At 49.7% G+C, this 24,643-nt stretch overlaps 8 protein-coding genes across 8 annotated transcripts; 3 read left to right on the forward strand and 5 right to left on the reverse strand.

Moving 5' to 3' along the window:
* Window positions 1-546: 546 nt before the first annotated feature.
* On the forward strand, window positions 547-4,277 carry N7458_011762 (putative PAB1 binding protein (Pbp1); the record flags this gene model as incomplete). Its single annotated transcript, XM_056915144.1, has 5 exons — window positions 547-707; window positions 1,059-1,242; window positions 1,309-1,582; window positions 1,652-2,725; window positions 2,791-4,277. 5 exons carry the CDS (start codon window positions 547-549, stop codon window positions 4,275-4,277), a joined length of 3,180 nt encoding a protein of 1,059 aa, XP_056759898.1.
* A 2,470-nt stretch (window positions 4,278-6,747) lies between these two features.
* On the forward strand, window positions 6,748-9,583 carry N7458_011763 (COPI-interacting protein CEX1; the record flags this gene model as incomplete). Its single annotated transcript, XM_056915145.1, has 9 exons — window positions 6,748-6,870; window positions 6,982-7,119; window positions 7,189-7,299; window positions 7,364-7,510; window positions 7,562-7,935; window positions 7,990-8,284; window positions 8,340-8,543; window positions 8,596-8,768; window positions 8,821-9,583. 9 exons carry the CDS (start codon window positions 6,748-6,750, stop codon window positions 9,581-9,583), a joined length of 2,328 nt encoding a protein of 775 aa, XP_056759899.1.
* Window positions 9,584-9,934: 351 nt separating this feature from the next.
* N7458_011764 (aldo/keto reductase) lies at window positions 9,935-11,039 on the reverse strand (the record flags this gene model as incomplete). Its single annotated transcript, XM_056915146.1, has 4 exons — window positions 9,935-10,131; window positions 10,189-10,516; window positions 10,574-10,835; window positions 10,900-11,039. 4 exons carry the CDS (start codon window positions 11,037-11,039, stop codon window positions 9,935-9,937), a joined length of 927 nt encoding a protein of 308 aa, XP_056759900.1.
* A 588-nt stretch (window positions 11,040-11,627) lies between these two features.
* Window positions 11,628-13,554, reverse strand: N7458_011765 (uncharacterized protein; the record flags this gene model as incomplete). Its single annotated transcript, XM_056915147.1, has 6 exons — window positions 11,628-11,743; window positions 11,829-12,062; window positions 12,160-12,434; window positions 12,493-12,826; window positions 12,895-13,464; window positions 13,527-13,554. The coding sequence occupies 6 exons, from the start codon at window positions 13,552-13,554 to the stop codon at window positions 11,628-11,630; spliced, it is 1,557 nt and encodes a 518-aa protein (XP_056759901.1).
* A 669-nt stretch (window positions 13,555-14,223) lies between these two features.
* N7458_011766 (flavin monoamine oxidase family protein) lies at window positions 14,224-15,745 on the reverse strand (the record flags this gene model as incomplete). The annotated part of the gene is made up of 3 exons (XM_056915148.1): window positions 14,224-14,981; window positions 15,053-15,365; window positions 15,419-15,745. The coding sequence occupies 3 exons, from the start codon at window positions 15,743-15,745 to the stop codon at window positions 14,224-14,226; spliced, it is 1,398 nt and encodes a 465-aa protein (XP_056759902.1).
* Window positions 15,746-16,545: 800 nt separating this feature from the next.
* On the reverse strand, window positions 16,546-17,091 carry N7458_011767 (uncharacterized protein; the record flags this gene model as incomplete). Its single annotated transcript, XM_056915149.1, has 1 exon — window positions 16,546-17,091. The coding sequence occupies one exon, from the start codon at window positions 17,089-17,091 to the stop codon at window positions 16,546-16,548; it is 546 nt and encodes a 181-aa protein (XP_056759903.1).
* Window positions 17,092-18,817: 1,726 nt separating this feature from the next.
* N7458_011768 (VIT1/CCC1 transporter family protein) lies at window positions 18,818-19,716 on the forward strand (the record flags this gene model as incomplete). Its single annotated transcript, XM_056915150.1, has 3 exons — window positions 18,818-19,243; window positions 19,302-19,392; window positions 19,475-19,716. 3 exons carry the CDS (start codon window positions 18,818-18,820, stop codon window positions 19,714-19,716), a joined length of 759 nt encoding a protein of 252 aa, XP_056759904.1.
* A 2,570-nt stretch (window positions 19,717-22,286) lies between these two features.
* Window positions 22,287-24,166, reverse strand: N7458_011769 (ferric reductase family protein; the record flags this gene model as incomplete). The annotated part of the gene is made up of 2 exons (XM_056915151.1): window positions 22,287-23,913; window positions 23,976-24,166. The coding sequence occupies 2 exons, from the start codon at window positions 24,164-24,166 to the stop codon at window positions 22,287-22,289; spliced, it is 1,818 nt and encodes a 605-aa protein (XP_056759905.1).
* Window positions 24,167-24,643: the final 477 nt, after the last annotated feature.

Raw genomic sequence — 24,643 nt, forward strand, 5'->3', positions numbered from 1 at the left:
TCAAATTTTATCTATAGATTGGTTAGTAAACAGGAAAACCCAATCGAGACACTTCTGAACAATTATTGTAAATGAAAGGTTGAAATTCTCAAAGAGTGTTTTGACAGGTCATCAAATGATGTGTAACCAGTCTCATGGAGCATTTCAGTAGACTGGCCGACGAGTCCAGGCGCCCGCCAACCGCCCGCCAGCCAAAGCGTTGCACACGGTACCGTAAGATGATTACCACTTCCACTTCCCCCGTGACTTCCACCTTTCCCCAAACATTTTCCCCCATTTCGCAACCTCAACGCTTCAAAAGTCTCACCCTCCCCATCTCCTCATTCTCTGACTTGCACTTTCCTTCCATCCAACTCTTCGGCCCGGGATTCTCCGTCTATCGCCGTGGTGGTAGTCGACAGCCCCCTTCACCCCCCCCCTCCTTGCTCTTCCACGTCCTGTTTGTGCAGGCGGTGTGTTGTGGTTGAGCCTATCCTCACGGCTTTCCGCCGTGTAAGTTCCACGACGCCAGCCTGCCCTAACTAACGCACACTTGCAAGTCAATCAATGGCTTCGACTTTGAACTCTGTGCCAGCTGCGAATAGCGCTTCTGGCAATGCTGTGGGCAGCTCAGCACAGAACTCTGGCAGACCTTCTCTGAGATCGAGCGGCAACACAAAGGGGGACGGTCGCCGACAATCTGGTAGTCCTGTGGATGGTGGTCAACGGTACGTCTCGACCACAAATGCCCCCCCCCCCCCCCTTCATCTTGCACCTCCTATTCTCGTGCCCCCACAACCCTAATGCTATCTCTCCGCTGGGAGTGATGCGTCTGCCTCACATTCAATCCGGGCGATGATTGCCTTTCGTCCTTCCGTCACTCCTCTCCAGCCAATGTGGAAACTTGGTGCACGTGCCTTCAAGCTGGGCAAGCTTGAGCACAGCTGTGCGTGGGATTGTGTGTCCATGAAGCACCAATTGGTTTGCTCGGATTTGATCACTACACCTCTTCTTATCTCTACTCCACCGATATCTGTTTGCACTCCCCCCGCTGACCCACATAATGTGTTACTGCACAGGCGCACAAACTCCCACAAGGCTTGGACTCAAGGGACCAACCCCATTACCCAACGTTCCCCATATGCTTCTCCAAATGGCAATGTGACTCGACAGTCTGGCTCCCCTCGACCGGGCCAGAAGGAGTCCAACACCCCCGATAGCCATGCCCACGACCGACTAGTATTCTTGTTCGCCAGCTTCATTGTAAGGACTGTCTGAGAAGGGACCTGACGGGAATGGAAGCGCTGATCCGGGAATCTCGATTTACAGGGCCTCCAGACTACAATCACCACCAAGAACGGAGAGAAGTTCACCGGTATCTTCTCTTCCTCGAACTTGGAAGCGAGTGATTCCTCCTTCCTTCTCAAGATGGTGCAGCGCACCTCTCAGGAGAACCAGGGAAAGACCAACGGTGTGAGTGACACGACAAGCCCGTACGTTGGATCTGCCCCGGAGCACAGCATGGCATTCGATATCAAAGATGTGGCCGATATCTCTGTGCCCAATGTGTCCCCGGCCGAGGTCTCGGTCAAGGAATCAAATGGTGAGAGATGCGCCCGATTTCCTCGGTATCTGGAAGAACGATCTGATCTAACAAGCCTTTTTCATGTAGGGACTGGTGGTTTCAGAACCGATGCTGACATCTCCGGAAACCTGGCGATGCGCGAGCGTACACTTAAACGCTGGGAGCCTGCCGAGCACGAGGTCCATATGTCTCTGGAGAGCACGGCTGGTGAGTCAAAGGGCTGGGATCAGTTCGAGACGAACGAGCGCCTTTTCGGCACAAAGACCAGCTATGACGAACACATCTACACAACCCGCATTGATCGCTCCGACCCGAACTTCCGCCAAAAGCAGGTGGAAGCGGCTCGAATTGCGGCCGAGATCGAGGGCACTGATGTGGACAATGTGCACATGCGTGAGGAGAGAGGTCTGGTAGCTCCAGACACTGGTGATCAGGACGAGGAAGACAAGTACAGTGGCGTACAACGTGAGAACAAAGCCTTCCCGCCCTTGGTCTCAGGACAACCCAACAAATATACTCCTCCTGGTCGCCGCCAAGCCGGAGCCCAACCCGCTGTGCCGGTTAAGCAAACCCCGACTCCTCCTTCCCCCGCCCCAGTCCAAGCCAAGGAGGTACCAGCTGTCGAGAAGCAACAGCCCGCCGCAGCTCCCAAAGCCGCGGAAAACGAACAAAAGGCCGAGCCTAGCAAGATTGCCCCCGTTGCTGCTATTCCTCCGGCTAAGCAGCAGCGAACGATTCCCGAGAATGCCACCGCCAACGTCGAGACAGAGGTGCTTGACCACTTCCGCCAGTTTGCCAACAGTGAGAAGTTGAAGATGCAGGAACGCCGCCGTAACCAGGCGTCCTACGACCGGACGATTAAACTGAACGAACTCATGAAGTTCTCAAAGAACTTCAAACTTTCAACCCCAGTGCCCAAGGACTTGGTACCTATTCTAGCCAAGGATCCTCACAAACAAGAGGCAATCATCAGCCGGGCACAGCAATCGGAGGACAAGTCTTCGCCGAAGGCTGCTGCGCAGGTCGCTGAACCCAAGGCACCAGTGCGGACTACTGGGCCTACCGGCGCGGTTCCCCCGTGGCTCCATCTGATCGCCAGAACTATCCCCGTGGCCGCCAGGGTTACCTGCCGACGGGTCCTCTCGCTGGACCGAGTGGTCGGTACCCCCAGCAGCCTATGCAGGCTGGTCGGCCAGGAACTGGTATGCTTAGCCACCGACTCGCAGACAATCTCCAGCAGCGCAAGGGTGCAGGCATGGGACCTGTCCCTGCCCCACTGCCCATTCAAGATGCCCGTGGGCCTCCTACTGGCCCTGCCAGCGAGCAGCCTCGTGTGACAAGCCCTGTCAAGAGCCAGCCCTCCTCGACTACTGCAGCATCGAAATTCAATGTTCGAGCCATGGAGTTCAAGCCTAACCCGGCTGCCAGCACATTTACTCCCGGCGGTGCTGCTCCTCCTACTGCCCCCGCGGCCGCTGCCGGCGCGGCCAATGCGGCCAGCCCTCGACCTTTCTCCCGAAACCGCTCGGTATCTCGTGCAACCACTCCATCTGCATTCTTTGGCATCAGGAAGCCACTGCCTGCCTCAGAACGTCCCTCCATCGACGATCACTTTAACCCGATCAAGCGAATGAAGAAGGAGAGTGCTGAAGCTGCGGATAACAAGCCTTACCCGGCTACCGGAGGCATTCCCCCTCCTTACAAAACCGGGCCCACCTGGGATGTTCCGTCCGGCAACGAAGAGAAAAACTTCGAGGCCATTTTCAAGCAGCCGGGTGGAGCTCAATCGGTCTCACCTCAGGGCCGGTCCGTGTCCAACAACCCGAACCTACCCCAGCAGCAGCAGATGCCCTTCCACTTCCAGCAAGGAAATCCTGGCATGCCTCCTTCATCTGGCCCTCCCAACGGCCCTCACGTCCACCAAGGCCCTCACGGTCCTGGTCCTCACATGGAAGATCATCATCGCATGCAGCTGTCGGCCTCTTCGTCGCAGGTCTTCCCTTCACCTCGTATGAGCCAGAGCCACGTCGGTTACCCTTCACCCATGGCTCCTCATGCTCAGTTGGCATTCGGCCAGCCAATGCCACAATTTTATGGAGGCCCTCAGCCGGGGCAAATGAGGCACTACCAGGGGGGCCCTTCCTTTTCTGGCCCACAAGGTAGCATGGGGGCTCCCATGATGGTGCAAAATCCCTCCAACGGACCCTACATGGGTGTTCCTCAGGCCATGTCGCCTTATACTCCCCAGATGCAAATGTACTCACCTTCCCCTGGTCATGCTTACCCCCAGCATGCGCCCCCTCCCCAACCTCACAGCGGATATCCCAGCCCCAGCCGTGGTGCACCGATGATGATGCACCAAAACTCTCAGTCTGGTCAGCCACCACAGCCAATGATGTTCATGTCTCCGGGTCAGCCAGGACAACCCGGATTCGGGGCTCAACCGGCGCACAGTGAGTCTCCCCGCCCAGTATGGATTTCCTTCGCCGCTCATCCTCCTCCCCCAGTGCCCACTGGTCGTGGCGGTTACCCCCAACAACAACCCCACTTCTCGTCTAGTCCCCACCAAGCACACCATTTCCCGCCTAACCACCGGACTCCGAGCAACGGCTACAACCAAACGCCGCAGATGCCGCCTCAGATGTCGTCCAACACCCCTGCTAACGGCGGAGCCGGCTCTCATGCTGCTGAGTCAACTGACGAAGCCAAATGAGCTGCCAAAATTCGTATTTGAATTTTGGAGTGAGAGTCTTGTCCTGTTCACATTGTAGATGTTTCATCGCTGAGCTATGCCGTGACTGAAGATTACCAGCTCTGGGTCTGGACTCTCTTCATCTGTCTAAGCTCTGTATTCGCACTGTGTCTCGGCCTTCACCTTCCTGTCATCATTTGGGCCATCATTCCCCGGTGTACCGTTTGGTCAACTACATGTCGGCACGATACATCGCAGGTAAGTCCCAAATCGTCGTATTGATTGTCGCGCGGCTTACTTACCAGTTCAAATAGCAAATTGGATGAGTGGTCACATCTAGCACGTCTATCTACCACTCTGGCATGGGCCTGACGATATCCAAGACAAAATTTCCTCGGATTTCCCCGTTTGTTAGCCACTGTCCCTGCCGTCCCATGAACTGCCATGTTCGTGACACGTCCCCAACGGAGCTTTTTCAACTCGTCTCCTCTTCCATGTGCCAACATATGACAAGCATCTGGACAAGAGGCCCTCCGTCAGACTATCCCAATTTCTTCCTGGACTTGTCCTATTGCCATTGCTCGATATCTTCTCTGCCTTCTTTCAAAACTGTCGATATTAAGCGTCCGTGAGGTTGCAGGTGATCCATCTGCTTCCTCTTTCTTCTCTTTCTCTTCAACATGTGTACCTCCTTCGGGTGGTATGGGATCGTGACGGGCTGCGGGTTGGGGCAGACATGAGTGAATGATCAGATGATCGGATACGGATATGAAGTGGGAAGGATGATGAGGCTGTTGCGTATGTGGGTGAGAGAGCCGCTATGGCCGATATCTGAGGTCTCTATGACGGTTGCTAGTCCTACGGGATGCAATGAATGATTCTACTAAATATGAAATTTCCAATCCGTAATCTAGACCTGTAGTGTGACCTTGAACTAGATTGACCCATGACTGCCACGGAGGACTCCGATATCCAGGGCCTACGACTGCCTTGGAATCACGACTTGGGGTATAAAGGCGCCACCCAGGGAAGAGCAAACCCTTCGGATTAACTTTGATGTGCCTGCGAAGGATCAACATTAGCAACGAACCCTTCAAGTCTCGTCCAAAAACTGGTGCCGAATAGCAGACTGCATCTCCTCAGGTCTTTTCAGTTTCAATTTGGTCGTCATCCAAAGCCCACAAGTACTCCCACCCCCAGCCCAACCGCGGTGCTTCAAACAATCCAGTACATCAACCCTCCACACCAACCTCACCAAACACGCCAAAAGCACCCTTCTCCACACAATCCCCGACTCTCCCCGCCCAACCACACCCAACAAGCCCAATCCACCCATGAGATTCTCTCTAATCCAAACCCCACCCCAGGCCTACAACACCCCCGTCCCAACGCAGTAGCAGACAAACACCCTCTTTCGACCGTAGCCATTAGTTCCAAGCAGGCCCTCATGGAGGCAAAGCGAGCCCAGGAACTCCAGAAGACGGCCGCGCAACCCCATGACAAGCCATGGCAAGCTCGCCACGGGTATTGCGTAGATATGCACACGGAAGATACAGACTACCGAAGCTGTTTGTATCTTTGTCCCAAGGTCATCACAGCATCGATTCCGTGTGTAAGAAAAGAGTGCCGTGCCCCTGTGTCGGGGGAAGCCATAGACTTGGGCCTAGACCTTCTTGCCTTGGCCGTGTGTCTGCGTGGAGACGGGGATGAAGCAGGTCTGGGTGTAACGGGGCGTCCATATGGGACTGGATCAGAGAGGAGAGTGGATGGGTGTTGAGTGCCCCAGTCTTAGAGAAAGCTGGGGGTCAGGTTGGGAACCTCGACATGGTTGGATTGAGAGAGATGGAGGCGTGGAGAGAGCTTGCTTCAGACAATGTCTGGATTGGTTGGTGTTGGTGGAGAGACGCTGTCGCTGAAGAGGCGAGTACCTTCGATATTTTCGGACGAGGAGGTTGTAGCTTTGAGGGTGCGCGGTCTGACCTTTTACCAGGTTCGCATCATTGGAGAGTGCGTCGCGTGTAGCTCGTCCGGTAGGTGGGGGTGAGGCATGAGAAGGGGGGAGTACTTACCGTTTGAGTGATTCCAAGAAGAGCTCCCGAGAAGTTCTGCAATAGTACAGAGTCGAAGATTCTCGCATCCACTGCGAGCCAACATCATGACCGCGACATGGAGAAGAGTGGGAAGTGGAGAATGTCTGGCAGCAGCTGAAAACCAAATAAACGCGGTGGACCCCCCTTTTGCCTGAGGCCGCCCATGGCTTTCCGCGATAAGGCGGGGCCCGCGTCAATCACCGCAAGACTCCCTTCAGCTTGACCTAAACAACTTCGAAGGCACTGATTCCCAGAGACTCGTTATTTCCTGGGTAGTATTCAGCTGTCGTATCCCAAACTCCTTTCTTTCGAATCCTCTTCTCCGGCCATTGGGCTCCTGCCAGCCCCCGCCGGGTATTCACAAACAAACCTCGCAGTCGAAGTGGCCAGCGCAGCGCTAGATGGACTTTCTCAAGTCGGCCGTCGCGTCCGCGATCGCGAAGGGGAGCTCGTTCCCCGTTTCGTTGGGTGATAGAGTGGATATCGGCGATTCTATATGGACTCTTCATAATGGGACAAGAAGGGTAGGTGGCTAATTCTTATGGTTTCGTTGTTAGGCTTGCGGTTGGGGCGCGGGGATGTTACTACTTGACACCTTGAATGAATGCTAACATGGTCTCTTTTGCTATGCTTAGGAAGATGGCTCGGCGTGTAGTGTGTTCACCTTCGATATCGCGGCCAATAAGTCTCGACTCCCCTTGGCGAAGAATGCGGTGCGCAAGTCGAGGACCCTGAGGCATCCTGGTGTGATCAAGGTTTTGGATACGATCGAGGTATATGCAATGCTATGAAGCGATGATATGAAGTGTCGATGGTCAAATATTGAGGCTGATGTTTGTCAGAATGAGACGAACCTCTATATCGTGACCGAACGAGTCGTTCCACTCGAGTGGCATGTCAAGCGGCGGAGCTTGAGCGAGGAAACTGCGAAGTGGGGGTTATACACGGTGTCGGTAAGACTACTTGGTATCTGTGCGCTGTGTATTTGGTGGACATTAATCTGGGTTATGCATCTAGTCTACTCTCAAGTTCATCAACGAAGATGCATCTTCGGTCCACGGTGCTGTGCGCGCATCCTCTGTCTACACGAGTGAAAGCGGCGAGTGGAAGCTGGGCGGATTTGACATTCTGAGCTCTATGAAAGAGGACGATGCTGTCATATATGTAAGTTGCTGGTGGCTAGCTCGCAGGCGTAGTATACTAAACCGAAATCAGACCTACGGAAGCCTGGTCCCCGACGCAGCTCGCTACACACCTCCAGAAGTGGTCAAGGCTGGTTGGGATGCTATCAAACGCCACCCTTTGACAGCAGTCGATGCATATGGACTCGGCATCTTGGTCTTCGAAGTCTTCAACGGTCAATTCTCTGGTGGGGATCAAATTGGCAAGACAACCAATATCCCGCCCAGTATGCAGCAAAGCTATAAGCGTCTCTGCACGGCAAACCCAAAGCTGCGACTGAGCGCGGCGCATTTTGTTGAGCAAGGTAAGAAGCATGGCGGCTTCTTCCAGACACCTTTGATTCGTTTGACGGAAGATATGGAGAGCCTGGGGCTTAAAAGCGAGGCTGAGCGCGAGGAGTTTATCAGGTATGTCCCTCTGAATGCTGCATGTCTTTCCATCGGTACTAATCTCACTTGAAGTGAGCTCGATAATCTGTCCGATGATTTCCCCGAAGACTTCTTTAAAATGAAAGTACTTCCTGAGCTTCTCAAGTCTGTTGAATTTGGCGGTGGTGGACCCAAGGTCCTTAGTGCAACCTTGAAGATTGGCTCAAAGCTATCATCAGACGAGTTCAATGCCAAATTGACACCCGTGATTGTGCGGCTCTTTGGAAACCCTGACCGTGCGCTGCGAGTTTGTCTATTGGATAACCTGCCGTTGATGATTGATAATCTGCCACAGAAGGTCGTCAATGATAAGATCTTCCCACAGATGGTAGGTGTCGCCGTTGCTTGGCTCCTATTTTTCCCGCTAATATTGTGCTTTTCAGACCTCTGGTTTTACAGACATTGCCCCCGTTGTTCGAGAACAAACGGTCAAGGCAGTTTTGTCTGTTGTCAGCAAACTCAGTGACAGAGTTGTCAATGGAGAGCTGCTAAAGTTCCTGGCGCGCACGGCGAACGACGAGCAACCTGGCATTCGTACCAACACCACCATCTGCTTGGGCAAAATTGCGAAGAATCTGGGGCAAAGTGTGAGGTTCTATCATTCGGTAGTCAATGTTTTCCAGGCTGACATTTGTTTAGACTCGATCCAAAGTGCTCATTGCTGCCTTTACGAGATCCATCAGAGATCCATTCGTGCATGCTCGAAATGCTGGCCTCCTCGCACTCTCTGCCACAATTGATACATTTACGGAAGAAGACTGCGCCGGCAAGATCCTGCCAGCCATTTGTCCGGCACTCTTAGACAAGGAGAAGTGAGTACTAATTTGACGCCTCCCTCAATCGCCACTACTAATGATCACACAGGCTGGTCCGCGACCAAGCAAATAAAACACTAGACCTCTACATCCACCGAGTGCGCAAATTTGGCAGCACAATGGCCGACACAGTGATACAGCCACCGACAAGCTCAACCCCTGAACCCAACAAATCAGATGCCCGCATCGGCAACTCCAACGACAAGTCTTGGGCTGGTTGGGCTATCTCCTCATTCACCAACAAACTCGCTGCTGCAGACGGCGAGATCGCACCCACAGCGGCCGCCAACAAGGTCTCCGAAGATATCCCCCGCCCAGCTTCCGTCCCACACCCCGCCAAATCCTCACCCTCTATCCAACCCGAACCATCCAACAAAACACTACGCCCGGCAGCCCACCCTCTCTCCAGGTCTCAGTCCGACATACCTGTCCCCGTCGTCGAGGACCAATGGCACGACGCTGAAGAAGGAGACGATGTCTTTGACGCCTGGGGCGCCATTGACGATGACGATGATAAAGACGTAGACCCCTTCACCGCGGCGGTGGCCTCACCCAACCCTTCATCACCGGACCCGACAGCAACAAAAGCATCCGCTGTTCCCTATGATGATGGCGGCGAGCCTGATTTCGCTGGGTGGTTGGCGGCGAAAAATCAAGCTAAGACGAAAAATCCTCTACCTAGGGGATTGACGAAGAGTACCCCTGCGACGAAGCCGGCTGCTAAGCCGAGAGTTGTGGCGCCAGCTAAGAAGATTGATACGAAGCCGAAGGATGAAGATGTTGAGGATGGATGGGGTGATGCGTGGGATTAGTGGGTGGAGTTGGGTTCTTGGGAGTATAAACCGGATTGGTTTCGATGTCATTTTTTATTTTCGAAACGAGATGAGATGGGCTGTACATAGTATGAAGTCAGCAACCCGACCTGATTCATGAACATCTCCCATATACTTAATAGCATTTCTAGAAGAGGACATCCCGCTATCAAGGTAGATTGCTCGCTTTTTGAGGCAAGTCAAACCGCATTTGGCGCTGTCTGGAAAGAGTCTACTGCAGTAATGGGCACACACGGAGCCAGTTGTCGATTGTTATTTAATTAACGCCTTCAGTAGAGACCGAAATGATTGACTAGGACACGAGGGCAGAGAAAAGGATGTTTGTCAGGCTTATTTGCCCTCTAGATCAGTAAAGAAATCTCGCCCGAACTCCGCACTGCTGTCGTTAAAACGAAGCTTCTTGTTAATGTACTGGATTTTCTCCATATCATGGGGTCCTAATCTGAAGTCGCCCTTGAGATTAGACTGAATTCGCGAGGGCGTTTTCGACTTTGGAAGAACTGAATGACCCTGAGTCACACCCCACGCTGAATCAAGGTATCAGATTAGATATTTTAGGCCGTTCTTTGGGTTGTTCCACTCACCTAGGGTGACTTGAGCTGCGCTCTTTTCGTATTGCTTGCCGATTTCAGCGAGAATAGGCTCGTCGATCAACTTTCCAATCGAGCCCTTCTCACCGTAAAGCTGATTCTGATTCCCCAAAGGCGAGTAGTGTGTGACATGAATACCTTTCGCACGGTGCCATGCAGTGAATTCCCGTTGCTGGAGCCAGGGGTGACACTCCATCTGGTGAACTGCCGGGACGACGGACGTGTTCTGTAGAAGTCGTTCCATCTCGGCTTTGGAAAAGTTTGAGACACCGATGGCTTTGACTTTTCCGGTGCTCAGCAGCTTCTCCATGGCCTTGTATGTCTATAGTATTGTTAGCATAGACCACTGAGAGAAGTAAATCACGCTGGGATATCTTACGTCGACGATATCGATATCCTCCAGGAGCATATTCCCGTTCTTCTTGGGAAAGAGTTCTTCTCCGCGTTTCCAAGCGACAGGCCAATGGATCAGATACAGGTCGACAAATTCCAATTCCAGATCATCAAGGGATTGCTGCAATGCGGGCGCTACATCGTCCGGATGGTGCTTGTTGTTCCATAGCTTGGTCGTGATGAAGAGTTCTTCACGAGGGATGCCACTCTTCTTGATTGCTTTACCGACCGCTTTCTCAGTGAGATATCTGTTGTTTAGTTGTGTAAGCTGTTAATAACTTGGGGTAATTCAGGGTGAAGATTGCAACTTACACTCGTGCAGTGTCGATGTGCCGATAGCCGGCTTTAAGCGCCTCGGTTACGGCGTCTTCCTGGGCTTGCTCATCTTGCCATGTCCCGAATCCAAGGGCCGGGATTTCTGCGCCAGTGTTAAGTTTGAACTTGGTAGGCATCTTGATTGCAGTCCAAATCACAACAAGTGTAACTAAGCTACGTTCACTCTGTGGGTTAAAGCGGGAATTTTATTAAAGGTCTGAAGAACGTCAGATTGACGAGTGTGATTTCTCAGTGTGAGTTTCCAGGAGATTGCATGTTTAGGATGACGTCAGGATGAGGTCTTCTCCTAAATGCTACTCGAAATGGAACTCACTCCGTTTGTTTGGTTGATGAAGCGATAAAACTATTTCACTTGACATATCGTTGGAAAAGACGACATTTCTCACATAGGCATCTTCGTTGAACGAGAGGAAGGATCTTCAACATCCCTGCGGCATTCTCGAACTTAGCTTCGCCTAGACCCATGCGACTTGTTCCCTGCTTTGGCTTTCTTTTTTTCTTTTTTGGACCTTTTTAGTTATAGAAACCCTTTTCTGAAAATCGGTCGACTCTTCCTAGCGAAGATTTAGTGTTCTATTGGCGATGTCCTAACAGGGGACTCGCACAAATATCTTGAATTAGTCACAAAGTAAGTAACAAAATACTTTAAAGTTTGAGTACCGCTTCCAATTTGCTTACATCTATCCTATGTTCAATTACTAGGCTTAGTGGCTTATTGCATGCTCATCGATCACAGGTCCATGGTAGTATCTTCGAGCATGCAGGAGCCAGTTCAAGAAGCCAAGCACAAGAGCAATCCCAAGGATGACACACGTGTAATCTAATGTCTCGTCAGAAATATTCTTGGGTTTCAGTCTCCACAACTCATTAGGCTAAATCTAGGGATAAACTGCATGCTGACTTACTCATTGAAGAAGACGTTGTTGGAATGAAAATCGGGAAATTGAAGAAAATCAACGTCACTGTGCAAAACACAACCACGTAGATATTGGCAATCCACCCAACAATATCAGGTAGTTTGAAGGCTCGTTTGGGTCGTAAGAACTTTTTTGATCGTTTCTGATATAAAAGCAGAATGATTGGGATCACGAATGACAACTGCTGAAGAATCACAGCAGATCCAATGAGCGCGGTGATCGCTAGAAACAGTAGGAATCGGGATCAGTCCATCGGTAACGAAGTCCTCTTCTTTGGAAACACAGAGGGGTGTGCAAGCCAGGAGTTTGATCCACTTACCAGTTGAGGATCCAAGATAGATTAGACCGCAGATAAAGACCAAAGACCAACTAAGGATCAGAGAATAGATAGGGACATCAAGTTTGGGATGCACTCGCTGCATGAACTTTGACAGTAAAAGGCCGTCGTCACGCGCAAAAGACCATGCGAGTCGAGAAGAGGCCTCCTGGGATGCGATGATTATAAAAATTGCCATGATGATGGCAAGGGTTGCAAAGGCATTTGCCATTGTTGTCGATCGGAGGGTTTGAACATTAACAAGATACGGGATCCACCTATAGCCTCAAATCATCAGGAATTTGTCCAAAATAAAAGCGTCGAACCAAAACTTACCCGGTCGTCGTCATTATTTCCTCAATATCAGTGATCCCATACAATACTGCAACGGCGTAGGCAAATCCAGTGACAAAGCCAATTCCGATAGCAGCTAGCATAGTTCGAGGAACCGTTTTTTCTGGCTCTGTACATTCCTCGGCCATGTGCATCGCGGCATCCAGGCCAATGTACATATAACATGAGGTGGAAAGACCACTCAAGAAGCAAACACCGTCGGACCAGCCGGTCTCGTTGATAAACGTGACCCATACAAATGAACTCGGTTGCTTTTCGTGCGACCGAGCAAGGATCGAGACAAAAGAGATCAAGAAAATGGAAATAGTAAGGAAGACTGAGTAGGACCTCGATTAGCATGAAGATCAAAGATGCCATCCGAGTCAATGCAAGATTTTGGCTCACATCCAATAATGTGCGTCCAAGGAGCACGTTTCAAAGCGAGAACGTTATATATGAAAGCGAGGAATGCCAACGCTTCGTAGACCAAGAAGATATGCCAAGCTTCGACGACAAACCCTTCATGAGTAGCAGCGACCACAGCCATCAAAGTCTCCGCAATGAGTATAGTCACCGAAACACTGATAGCGACCCATGAGAATATTCCCAGGATACCGCATGCATAAGAGATGCCTCGTCTGATGCTGGGAGGGGCAAGAATCGAAGCGAAGTGGTATTGCCCACCAGCTGTCGGGTAAACAGATGCCAGCTCACCCAAAGATGCTGCTATCGCAAAATATGCTGTTGTGCTGATAATGATGGAGTATACCAAGGTGACCGGCCCTCCCTGCAGGAGGGCGAGTTGGAGACTTGCCGAGATACCAGCCCAGCTATTGCAGATGACGAACCCCATGCATAAGAGAGTAAATGCGTTTAATTGCATTTTCTTGGGTGAGTTGGTTGCATTGTTGTCTGCCAAGTAATTTGATTCTGTGTCCTGCACATGGTGTGTTTGTTCAAGCGATTTTGTCCCATCTGAAAAAGGGAGTAGAGTGATCAGCAAAAGGCTAGCATAGGCTTCGGAAGGGGCCTCATACAATCGGACTCTCCCTTTGTGTCCATCATTTTCAGAATGGCGCGGGCGCGTAAAGAGGGAGCTCTCGAGGAGCAGCCAGATTACAGTGACTATGGTTTAACTATTATTTCGCTCGTGCGGATAGTCAGATTTCTATTCATAAGGCGGGGGGAGCTAGCTCCTAAATATCGGAGATTGTCATTGTACTTCTGTCACCATGGGCCGACAGGTAGACTAACGCAGGTGACGGACGTGATAGCTGCATAGGCCGGGTAGGTTCTTTCCTTCGCATCATTGGGTGCTAGTTAAAGAACCCCGCTCTTGGACATCAAGATCCCTGTCGTTTTAATTGGACACGTATTGATTGTTATACCAACGGTCTAAGAGAAGTGGTGGCGATAAGCATTGATCTACCGCGCTCAAAAGTTTCAGGAACCCACTTCCTCCGCATTTTCAGAGTTGATTGCGATCAGATAACTAGTAAGACTGACGGATTGATGACGCGGGACTGCAAAAGGGGCAAGCTTAGTAGACTTGGGGAGGCTCGCTAGTGAGTTAACAGCCGTTGCGCGGCTACAGATACGCGGCAACAGATAGCTCCGGAGCTAGGGAGAAGAAGGTTACAATAATACATGATCCCTTGTCGATGTCTCCACCTGTATGGAGCATCAACGATTTGACCTCGGTTTCCATATTGTATGCCTGTCCAAATTGGCATTCTACCTCACAGAAAGCTCATTCATCAGCTCCTTCACAACCTCAGCACCTCCTCGTTGACCCGATCGCACCGCGCCTTCCATATATCCCCGCCAAACCGTTGACGTCTCAGTGCCCACAAAATGGACATCTCCAAAGGATGTTGCGAGCTCAGTGCCCACCGTTGTCAATACGCCGGGCGTCATGACTGGGCAAGGCGCCCCCAAGAAATAGCCCTGTTTGGCCCATTCCATTTCTATCGAATTGGTCGGCTCGGGTATATTGTTCACATACTTGCCAAAGGTTTGGCTGAATTGCTCCCATACTTGCTTATGACGAGCGGCTTTGGACAATTTTGACCATTGCCTTCCTCGTTCACCCACGATAAAGCAGGTGATGGACCATTGATCATCTGCTGGTATACTGGTATCCCTTGTAAAGCTGATGGGTCCAACTTCCGAATCCAAGATGCCTGACAAGCCGGCAGTTTGCCACCAAGGATCCTTGAAGACAAACACAGTCTTGCTATAGTACCCCATAACAGTGTTATCGCTCAGGGCTGTTTTCTTCGCAGGCAACGGAGGGTTGAAGGTTATAGTAGGGTATAGCGTTGTAGGAACTGAGATGATGGCCTTCCGACCGTGGAAAAGCTCCCCAGACTGAGTCAGGACGACAACGCCTTGGCCATCTTTGGATTGGTCCACCGAGGCGACTGGCTTTGATAAGAAGACCGAATTCGACCCAAGCTCTTCTGCAAACTTCTTCGAGATTGTTTGATTTCCTAATTTATTAGCATGGCTCAAGAGAATTTGGCGAATGCGATAGGAATAAGAAATGTATTACCACGCTTACCCTGTCGATTCCTCAGATATTGACCCCCATCTTTCCGGTCCGACAAGAGATTGTCGATACCACAGCCACACTTGAAATAATGCAGCATGTACAAAGCACTAACTTCATCACTTTCCACTCCGAGCAACGCAGAGGAAATCAGATTTGCAATTCCGATTGTCTGTTCATTGTGCGTCCTTCGGACACAAAATTCCTTGAACGTCAACCGGTCAATCTCAGCTGCGTTGTGTGATTTTAGAGGATTCTCCAAATCTACGGTCGAGGATTCTTCTCTCAAAATTTCCACGAGCTCCAAAAGAAGTTCGAAGTTTCCCTTTGAAACTTAATTAGCCGTGTAACTTTCGTTCAGAGGTCAAACTCACTTACTGATAGTTGTCCGTAAGGCACCTTCTCCACAGCGCCATCTGCATGGTGGATGACAGTATCTCCACACGCACGTTGGACCTCTGTATCCAAGCCATACTTCTTGAAGAGCTTGAACATTTCGCTTTGATTCGTGTCGTTGATCCACGCCGCTCCCAAGTCATTGTATCCCTTCTCGGAGGATTTGACTGAAAGTGTCTTTCCACCCACACGATTAGTGGCCTCTAGAACACAGACAGTAAGCCCTGCGGCTTGAACTACGACGGCGGCTTGTAGGCCACTCAGGCCAGCACCAACGACGACGACGTCATACACCTTGGAGGCAGTCATTCTGTATGAGGAGGTTCAGGTCGAGATAGAGTTTCTTGACGGGACGAGAGAGAAATGGAGACGGTAAGCTGGCTCAGACTTCCGAGCATTGAAACAATTTATCAACACGGCTCAGGAATTTCGGTAAGTGATCGGATGGAGCCTGGAGGTGGTTGGTTATCGTGGCTCAGCTTGGCCCCGCGAGTACCGCCAGCAGCTTATCTCCTCCCGCGCTTATCGATGGGGCCCCGCATCCACCTAGTGGTCTTCTATAACGAAGTGCTGAAGAGGGTCAGCCAAAAATGGAGGAGATGATATGTCAATTGATCAAATAAACACTTTCGTGGAGACTTCCAAGATGAGATTTTCCATCCATACTTTAGGTATGAATCTCGCTTGCCTGCTGAAGGTGCCGCTCTCCCGCATACATATACCTGCTCTTGGTTCCACGGTGTTGTTATGGATTCTAGTATCTTCTGATATTCATGAGATAACGGGACCGGAGTAAGATCTGGAACAGCGTGATAAATAGCAAGCTAAGTGAGCGAGGTTTGGGAATTTTCGCGAGTTTATAATCCTTGTGCAGTCGGCTTATAGTTCACTTTTGACCAAACAAATAGCAGGGTACGAAATCAGACTGAGCCAAGAAAAACCAGGTTCTATTCATTGTAAATGGCGAGACATAATTTCAAACAATATGCATTCACGTCATTGACATAATCTTCGAGAATATTTGCATCAGTATCGGGAGGCCCTCTGTGCTTACAGTCCCAATGTACACTATTAGCTATTACTATATAGGAACCCTATCCAGGCCCGATTTATGCCGCTTTATCCAATTTGATACCGTAGATATCCGATGGAGCCTTTCGAAACAGAGCGTAGACAAGCAGTAACAGACGATCGATGATGTAAAGACCAGCTAGGAGGACAAACGCCCCCATGGTAAACCACAGCCACGGTCGCTCTCCAATCCACATAAACATTTGTGCATCAGCATGATGCCACGAGCTGCTCTGAAGATCGGTGATATAGGGCGCCAGCTCAGTTTGATTGACGACGCCCGCAGTCTTCGAATGTAGTGAATTAGATTCGAGTAAGTAGTCCTTCACCACCATAGTCAAGAACAACGGTCCAGCAGAAATCATGATAGCGCAATACGGTTGAAGTCGAGCCCAGCCTCGAGTGATCGCATTGTATGCGGGTAGGTTCGATATTGCTGATGCGTAGATGGGGTGCCTCGCGGAGGCGACCAACAGGTCATTCGTGATGCCAGTAGGAATGGTTGATTTGAATAGAGCGTAGTCTTTGACTCGCGGCGATCCGAGTTTGTAAACTGGGATTGTATTGTTGCACACTGTATCCATGTCCAGGTAGATCCCCCCATAGTGATACAGGACAAAATAGCGAATCGAGTCGGCTCGTTGGATAGGGAATGCATAATTGTCCCATATTGGCACGAACCACGAGTAGTGCTCAGACAAGAAATTGCGCGCCGACTGGTCAGTCCATAGCTAAAAGTAATGATCAATAACCTGTGGATATAATGAGGTATGCACGACGATTGTCGTCCACGCATGTCGTCTCTCCTGGCCATGAAGATAATCAAACGCACCTTGTATTCAAACTCTGAATAAGCTCTCTTGCAACTTTGTTGTGGCTGAATCCAGCGTTCTGGAATTTCTTCCGTTGCTGTAGTTTGATGTAGAATCAAAGGGATTCGACTTGACTGGACTGTTCCATTGCGATAGTTTGAGAAACTAGGGCTTGGCAAAGTGACTCGAGGGCTAAAGAGTTGCTCATTCAGGCGCAGCAGAGTGATTAGAGGCTTCAATGTATGCAGCAACATCACAAGGATTGTTAGGTCGACTAGCAAGAGAAAAAACCCCACGGTTGCTTTTCTCGGCCACGCATCACTTGAATTTTCGTGTCGCTGTTTCCACTCAAATTCCCGCTCTTGCTCCAGATGCTCTCCATCATGTAGCTTATCATAGGTAGGTCGAAAGCCCTGGAACGCGGAACAGCGTAAATTATGCCAAAGCTTCATGTCCCTTGCAAAGCTGTGCGTTCATTGGACGAAACCAACAGTGTTCGGACTGTCAAAAGCTCGGGTACTATATCCGCCCGGGGGACTAGCAATGAAAGGGATATCAGATAAGGTAGTTATCGCGTAGCCAGGCACCTTTTGACACCGACGTTAAAGTATCAGTGGAGATATATATGGGATTTTTTGAGCATGTTGTACTTTGGCGTTTGTAGTCCTGCACGCGTCATCGTGGACGTAGGCGGACATACTGTAACTTCAAACGGGCGGGTGGCACGTTCGTCAACCAAGTTCTTAAGGGGAGGAAACAGTTTTAAGTGGTAGATTGGAACGCGAAGCTTTCCGGTGTCCAAGGTTCCGGATATTTTATAGACTTCATTGGGGTAGAAGACCTTATGGTCGGACAAATCCTATGGTCGAGGACGAAGACCCTAGCGACGCTAAATAAGCTTTAATTCGGTCGCCCCACACGTTCGTTAGGTTCCCCAATTTTTCGAACGTAATACTACCTTGTTTCCGTGGAGGCACAAGCAGGCCGCTTTGGATTGATCGCAATCGAAACACCCGGCCGAGTGCCCGTCATCAGTCTTTTGTGGTCTGACAAGCCCCCGTCCCAGCCCAAGCACCTATTGATAGGCGCCTGAGGCAACCAACATTCCCAGCTTCTTTCGCCACGCAAGGTCATCGCTGCCATCTCCCAACTTTGATGTGTAATAGGGATGCAATGATTGGCGGGCTTACTAACTAACCAGGGCAAGTGCTCTAGTCATGAGTCGCCAGTCGTATGTTCCTGGTCCCACTATTTGGTACAGTGGACTATATTAACTGAGCAACTGGATCGGGCAAGTCGGGCTTATGCTTAGGATGATTGTTAATAGGTCTAGGCTGATTGGTGGAGTGCATTCTATACACATCCAGTCCAAGTATCAGTATTGTTTGTATGGCAGGACTTTGCTCCAGAAGGCTTTAAAATGTCCAAGGTGTACTTTCAATAGCGACTGGATTTTTCTTTCCTAGTGTGAACCCATCAAATTTCCTGTTTTCACAAAATGGCCTCCTCAATAGCAGAGCCCATTAGTGAGTCTCCTATTCCAACTCATGCCGCCTCTGAGTGCCACTCTGAATCAGGTGCGATCATTCGGGACATGACGATTGGATTTGCCGATGGCATGACCGTTCCCTTTGCCCTTACAGCTGGTCTATCGAGTCTCGGATCTTCAAAAATTGTCATTATTGGCGGCCTTGCGGAATTGTTCAGCGGAGCTATATCAATGGGACTTGGTGCCTATCTAGCAGCTGTCACCGACCGAGACCACTACAAGAGTGAAGAGGCGCGCGAGCGTGAAGAAGTTCTCACCAAACCTAGCGCGGAAAAGGAGGAATGTTTTGAGATTCTCGACGGCTATGGCATTTCTAGAGAAGCAAGTCGGTCCGTGATTGATTGTCTCACTCAGGACACGGAGCAATGGATTCGAGTAAGTTCTCGACAATCTCTTTGTGAATAAATGCAAAGTCGCTGACGCTTGAGTACAGTTTATGATGGACTTTGAATTGAAACTCGAGAAGCCTAATGTCTCACGGGCGTGGATTTCAGCAGCTACGATGGGAATTTCATACTTCATTGGTATGTCGATTGTTCTGCGTTTCTTCTCCTTCCTCTGATCTGTGAAGCTTCCATCGCTAACTTGATTCCAATCTTTTCAAAGGTGGCCTCCTTCCCATGATCCCGTACTTCGCCATAAAAAACACGAACCACGCTCTCTTCATCTCGATAGGCATCACCGTCGTCGTTTGTATCATTTTCGGCTTCTCCAAAAACTACGCCATCCTCAAAACTAAGCGCGCAGGTTTCTACGGGGCGGCACAAACACTGCTTGTAGGTGCGCTTGCTGCGGGTACGAGTTATGGAATCGTCTACGGGGTAGATCATAGCAGTATCGCTGCATAGAATCATAGACATGTGCTCATTGATAACATACGACCGTTGGGCATCTCAACGTTGTACTATAAGTTCCTCGAATTGCCAGTATTTTGGTCCGATTGTGTCCATTACCTTCAACCCTTGACTCGAATCTAGAAAGTGACTACATATTGACCTGATTACTTTATAAATCATGATAGACAATGAAAGAAACAAAAGGCTGATGCGAATGCTTATTTTACTCTATGATTCTGATCTCATTCATTAGCAAAGCTTTTGGAACGTCCTGAATTGGATGCTATAGGAAAGGCATTCCAGTATAATGACTAAGATTTCACTGTTCGGACGCTCTTGCAATGTCCACTCAATAAACTCAAAATTATAATATCGCCCTGGAATTGTTTGCGCCCCATTCTCGCTTGTCCAGAAATTCCACGGGTGGATCACAAAGCCACCAAGTAATAATTCGCTCATCTCAGCTCCTCATCTAGGGAACAGAATCTGGCCTCAAGACAAGTGGAGCCCGACACAAGTAAGACCCCGAGGCGATTGTCGACCTGGTAAATACGAATGCGAAAGCTGCACAGCTGCGAAAATGACGACAATACATTGGTAACCAAGGCTCCACCTTGAGAAGGCAGATGCACTGACGATGATCCTGTCCAGATCTCGGAATGAAGCAGGAGCTGAAGCCTGCCTTCCCCAAGGAGCGAATACCAGAATGAAATAATTTATCACTACTGCCAGAAGAAAGTGGATCTTCCTCGGGATGTGACAAAAACTAGCTCTGGAAGCGGCGCAATTTAGAGTTTGGTGATGTATCTGTCATGCCACCAATCACCATCTACTGAAAGGTCATCGATGATAGTGATTGACCTTCCCAAACGAGGAAGAGACCAGCATCCCTAGCGAAGCAGGCACAGTAATGCCGACTGAGAGGAAACTGGGAACTTTGTATCATCAGCCCCCATTCTATGCTACATGCCGTGGAAGAGACCCGATGGAACATGCATGACTCGTCGATCGGCCTAGAGCAGATGCCCATCGATCCACCGATCCGATTAACTTCCCGGTCACTCCACACATGGTCAACATCGTTTTTCAATAACGAATTGCTCGCTCTTTACACTGCCACCTTGGTCAAGGATGGCTGTTCTATAACGTGCAAAGCTACTGTATATTCACAGAACCCTGCTCAGTCACTCAAAGGAAACTCAAAGCAACCATCGTGTCTGCTCTATAGAAAGGGTCTCTGATGGACGCTCGGAGTAGCAAATCAATCCCTTGCTCCCTGGCTCTTCAATCTTCAGTGTCCCCGTCTGGACAAGAAATCTCGGAATTGAGCCGGTGTTTTAAATCAAACCCAGGCTGTTCGGGTATCGTAAGATGCCCACGGGTGGCACGGGGACGACAGGAGTCAATAGTATGAATTTCACGACCACTCGTGGATAATATAACTTTCAAAACATTCTAGTTGCAGATGAGATACATCGAAGGCCGGAAGTTTTTCGAACACCAACATTCCTAACCTCTACGCCTAGATCTCCTAGAACCCCCTCGTATGCGGGAGCCGACACTATCACGACATAATGCTGTTGTCAAGGTTGTCCGATCGAGCTTATTCTCCATGCGCGTCCAGGGTCCCTTCCAAGACAACGAAGCAATCCGATTCATTGCGTCATTGTAGAGGTCAACGGTGCCTTCAATTCCCAATTCAAGCACCGCACTGCCGCAGAATGATAACACGGTACATCGTCCGTGTTCGATGGAGACCTGGTTCAATTGGTCAAGACGTATGAGTTTGAGGTTTTCTTTGTCGTAAGGTCGGCCACTAGCAAACAGCATGTTAGATTGAACTATGATGGTACTGAGCAACCGAACGAAAATACCGTAAGCATTGTAGATTTCTCAAAAATATTTTGCCTCCGGTCAGATTGCTTTTTATTGTCAGGGAAAGACGTTGGGTGACTTAGGGATGCATTTGCTTCTCTCACTAGCAGAGTTTTGATGATCTTCTCTGGACCGAAATTAGTCCCAACCTGGGCCTGGTCAACTTGGGTGATCTCAAGCCTATTTTAAAGATCACTCATACATACCTGACGGTCTGAGGGTAATCATCGTTCCCATTAAGTCTCTGGGTATGTCATGCAGTCAAGTAATATTATAGATCTCTCCGACGGCCCAAAGCAAACTTGCAAGGGATCTATGGAAGTGGGACTGAAAAATATCATTGATTGGCCGATCGGTGATTGCCATTGTGGGAGCAGAATGATATTAGATTGATCCATGCAAAAGACTTTTGGCATTTAACCTAGAGGTGTAGCCCTGCTTCTTGGCATGGCATCTGTTTCAAGCTTTTGGGAGGAACAGGTAAATTCACGGCGTGGGTTCAGCTCTGCTCCGCCACCTTGTCCCTTCATGGCCAGAGCGAGAAGATTAGGTGTGGGGAACGATCGTCCTACAGTGGCAATCTCGCAGAGTGCGGCCTGTTTTTCTTCAATTTGGGGTACGAGGACATGAATATTAGCATCAGATATTGGTAATAGTGTACTCCATTCGACTCTTCATCAGATATACATAAAGTTCAAAAGCTCTTTCTAGGAAAAGCTTTCGACATGCAAGTAGAGAAGTCGAGTCCCCTCAGAACTCAGTGAAACGACCTCTTTCCGAATATCAACTGAAAGGCTCAGAGGACCACATACACCCACGGCACTTTCTCCTTCGGCATCGGAAAGAACATTGCGCAACAGATCTTTCCAGGTCGGACGGCCCGAGTCAAAACACGAACCAGATATGCTGTGAGTTGTCCTCGCCCCATCAACTTTCTCAAGATATTGAGGACCCAGCTTCGGACTATTGCTTAGAATCGTATCTTCGCTATCCGACTTGGTCACAAAAATTTGCAATTCAAACGTAATTCCCGCCTTTTCAAGGTCAGACACTGCTATTCGCAACTCGTCTGAGATCCATTCAACCCAGACAGATTTCCGTATCAGCCATACAAATGTGACTTTGCGCACAGGGTACGGTGTATCACCATTCTCTGCTGCAACGGCGGCTCGATGGGCAAGGTCAAGCAAGACAGACATGGTGAAAGTCACACCTGTAGCGCCAGCAATTAAGACGACAGTCTTGAATGAGACGAATTCGGCATGCGATGATCCGTATGGCCCATTGATCAAAGCCGCATACTGTTTCATAGAGCTTCTCGACTGTCCTTCTTGCAATGACACATCGTCAGGTATCTCTCTTGGTCTTTTGTGGTTCTCTTCGTAGATGCGCCTGGTAAACCCCTTGTAGGCTCGCAATAGCAAGACCACCTCTCCATTATGGGAGCTAGGGATCGACATGATAGTGGCAGGGTGGGATTGAACCAGACCGAATCGTGGAATACCAATCATGACGTGTGATCCGGGAGCCCAGGTCTTGATGCGACGATTTGTCACATACATTTTTGTGACATCTCCTTCCAGGGACTCGAGAGTCACTTTGCTGGAACCAGAGTTGGTGAAAGCAAAGCGAGCAAAGTAAACCAGCCGCTCAACCAGGTATAAGGCAACCGCAACATAGACATAGGCGTGAGCATCATTGGCGTCGCTTGGAATATGTATCGAAACGGCAATGATAAAACCCATGTAGGTAATTATGTGCTGGAAAACGAAGAACTCCCACGAGAAGTGTCTCAGGGGCGCAACGGTTGAGAAGCTCATCCAGAAAAGAATCACATAAGTCGTTACGCCGGAGCGGAAAGCGTCATTAGTTGCCCACTCCGAAGATAGGAGACCCGGAACACGACCCCATCGCGACGCGAGGAAAGCGAAATGGAGTGTTGCCAGAAGTAACATACCACGTGCAACCCAACGGTGAAAAACGTTGAGTCTCTCATAGGAAACCCCGGTTAACAACCCGATGAGACTATGTTTGCTGACGAGCAGGACGACGAGTGGAATTTGAGCGACAGTGAGCCATCCAGCGCAAAGACCAACCATTGTCCACCATGTACGGCCCGTAAAACCGTGATCATTCAAGAATTCGAGAAGGAGAATGAACAAGATATAGGCGAGGATTAAGTAGACAACACCTAGAGGCGGGACTTTGAACCAGAATGCCCTACCAGGTGGAGTCACTTGAAGATATGTCGCCCGACGTGCCAAGTTTGTGGCAGCATTAGTAGCCTGAAAAAAGATACTTGAAGAACTATTGCTTGCTGGTTTTGAGCGCTTCCTGGAATTCCTTTTCTGTAAGCACATGCTATACTGGCAATACCGGGAAAGGAAAACGCATACCTCAATCTCAAGTCAAGACGCCAACGCAAGTTCAAGATGGCCGTCACACCAATGAGGGCAGCAATACCATACCAGAAGTACCTGGCCCTCACATTGCCGTCAAACTGGTAAACACTGTTATCAAGGAGTTCCTCTGGGGAGTTTGAGGCGTCCATGACGCTGGAGAAACCTACAGGCTTGGAAGGAAGCATAATGAAGGTGCACGATGCATAAATATTCCAGATAAAGCTGTGACTAGGTAGCGACTTCTGCGGATTGATGACTCGAGGTAACAGAATCCGGGATATTGCAGGGGGCTTTGAGCGCAATTTATATTTTCTTAACTATTAGTATTTTTTAGAATACCCCCTTCGCTATTCCATGTATTAGAGACTGAAACAAATTAGGCATTTTGGATACGGAGGAAACATAATTTACGCATAGCAGCGAGCTATACGAAGCACGGGGTAAGTATCCCCGCGATAAGGATTATTCCTCCCAGAGTCTGACTCGCCATCTGGCAAATTTCATTGCCAGTGATAGTACCCCAGTTTTTGGCACACTACAGGGCCGGGTCCTTTTTCTCATAGCTCACGGGAGGCAGAAGAAAGCTTGGCAGATCATACATAGATCACTGAATGAATGATCGATTAACAGATTCCCAAACAGGAAGGTCAGGGCCAGATATC

This window comes from Penicillium daleae, assembly GCF_028827525.1.
Source record: "Penicillium daleae strain IBT 16125 chromosome Unknown utg000009l_segment0_segment0, whole genome shotgun sequence".
NCBI classification, from domain to species: domain Eukaryota; kingdom Fungi; phylum Ascomycota; class Eurotiomycetes; order Eurotiales; family Aspergillaceae; genus Penicillium; species Penicillium daleae.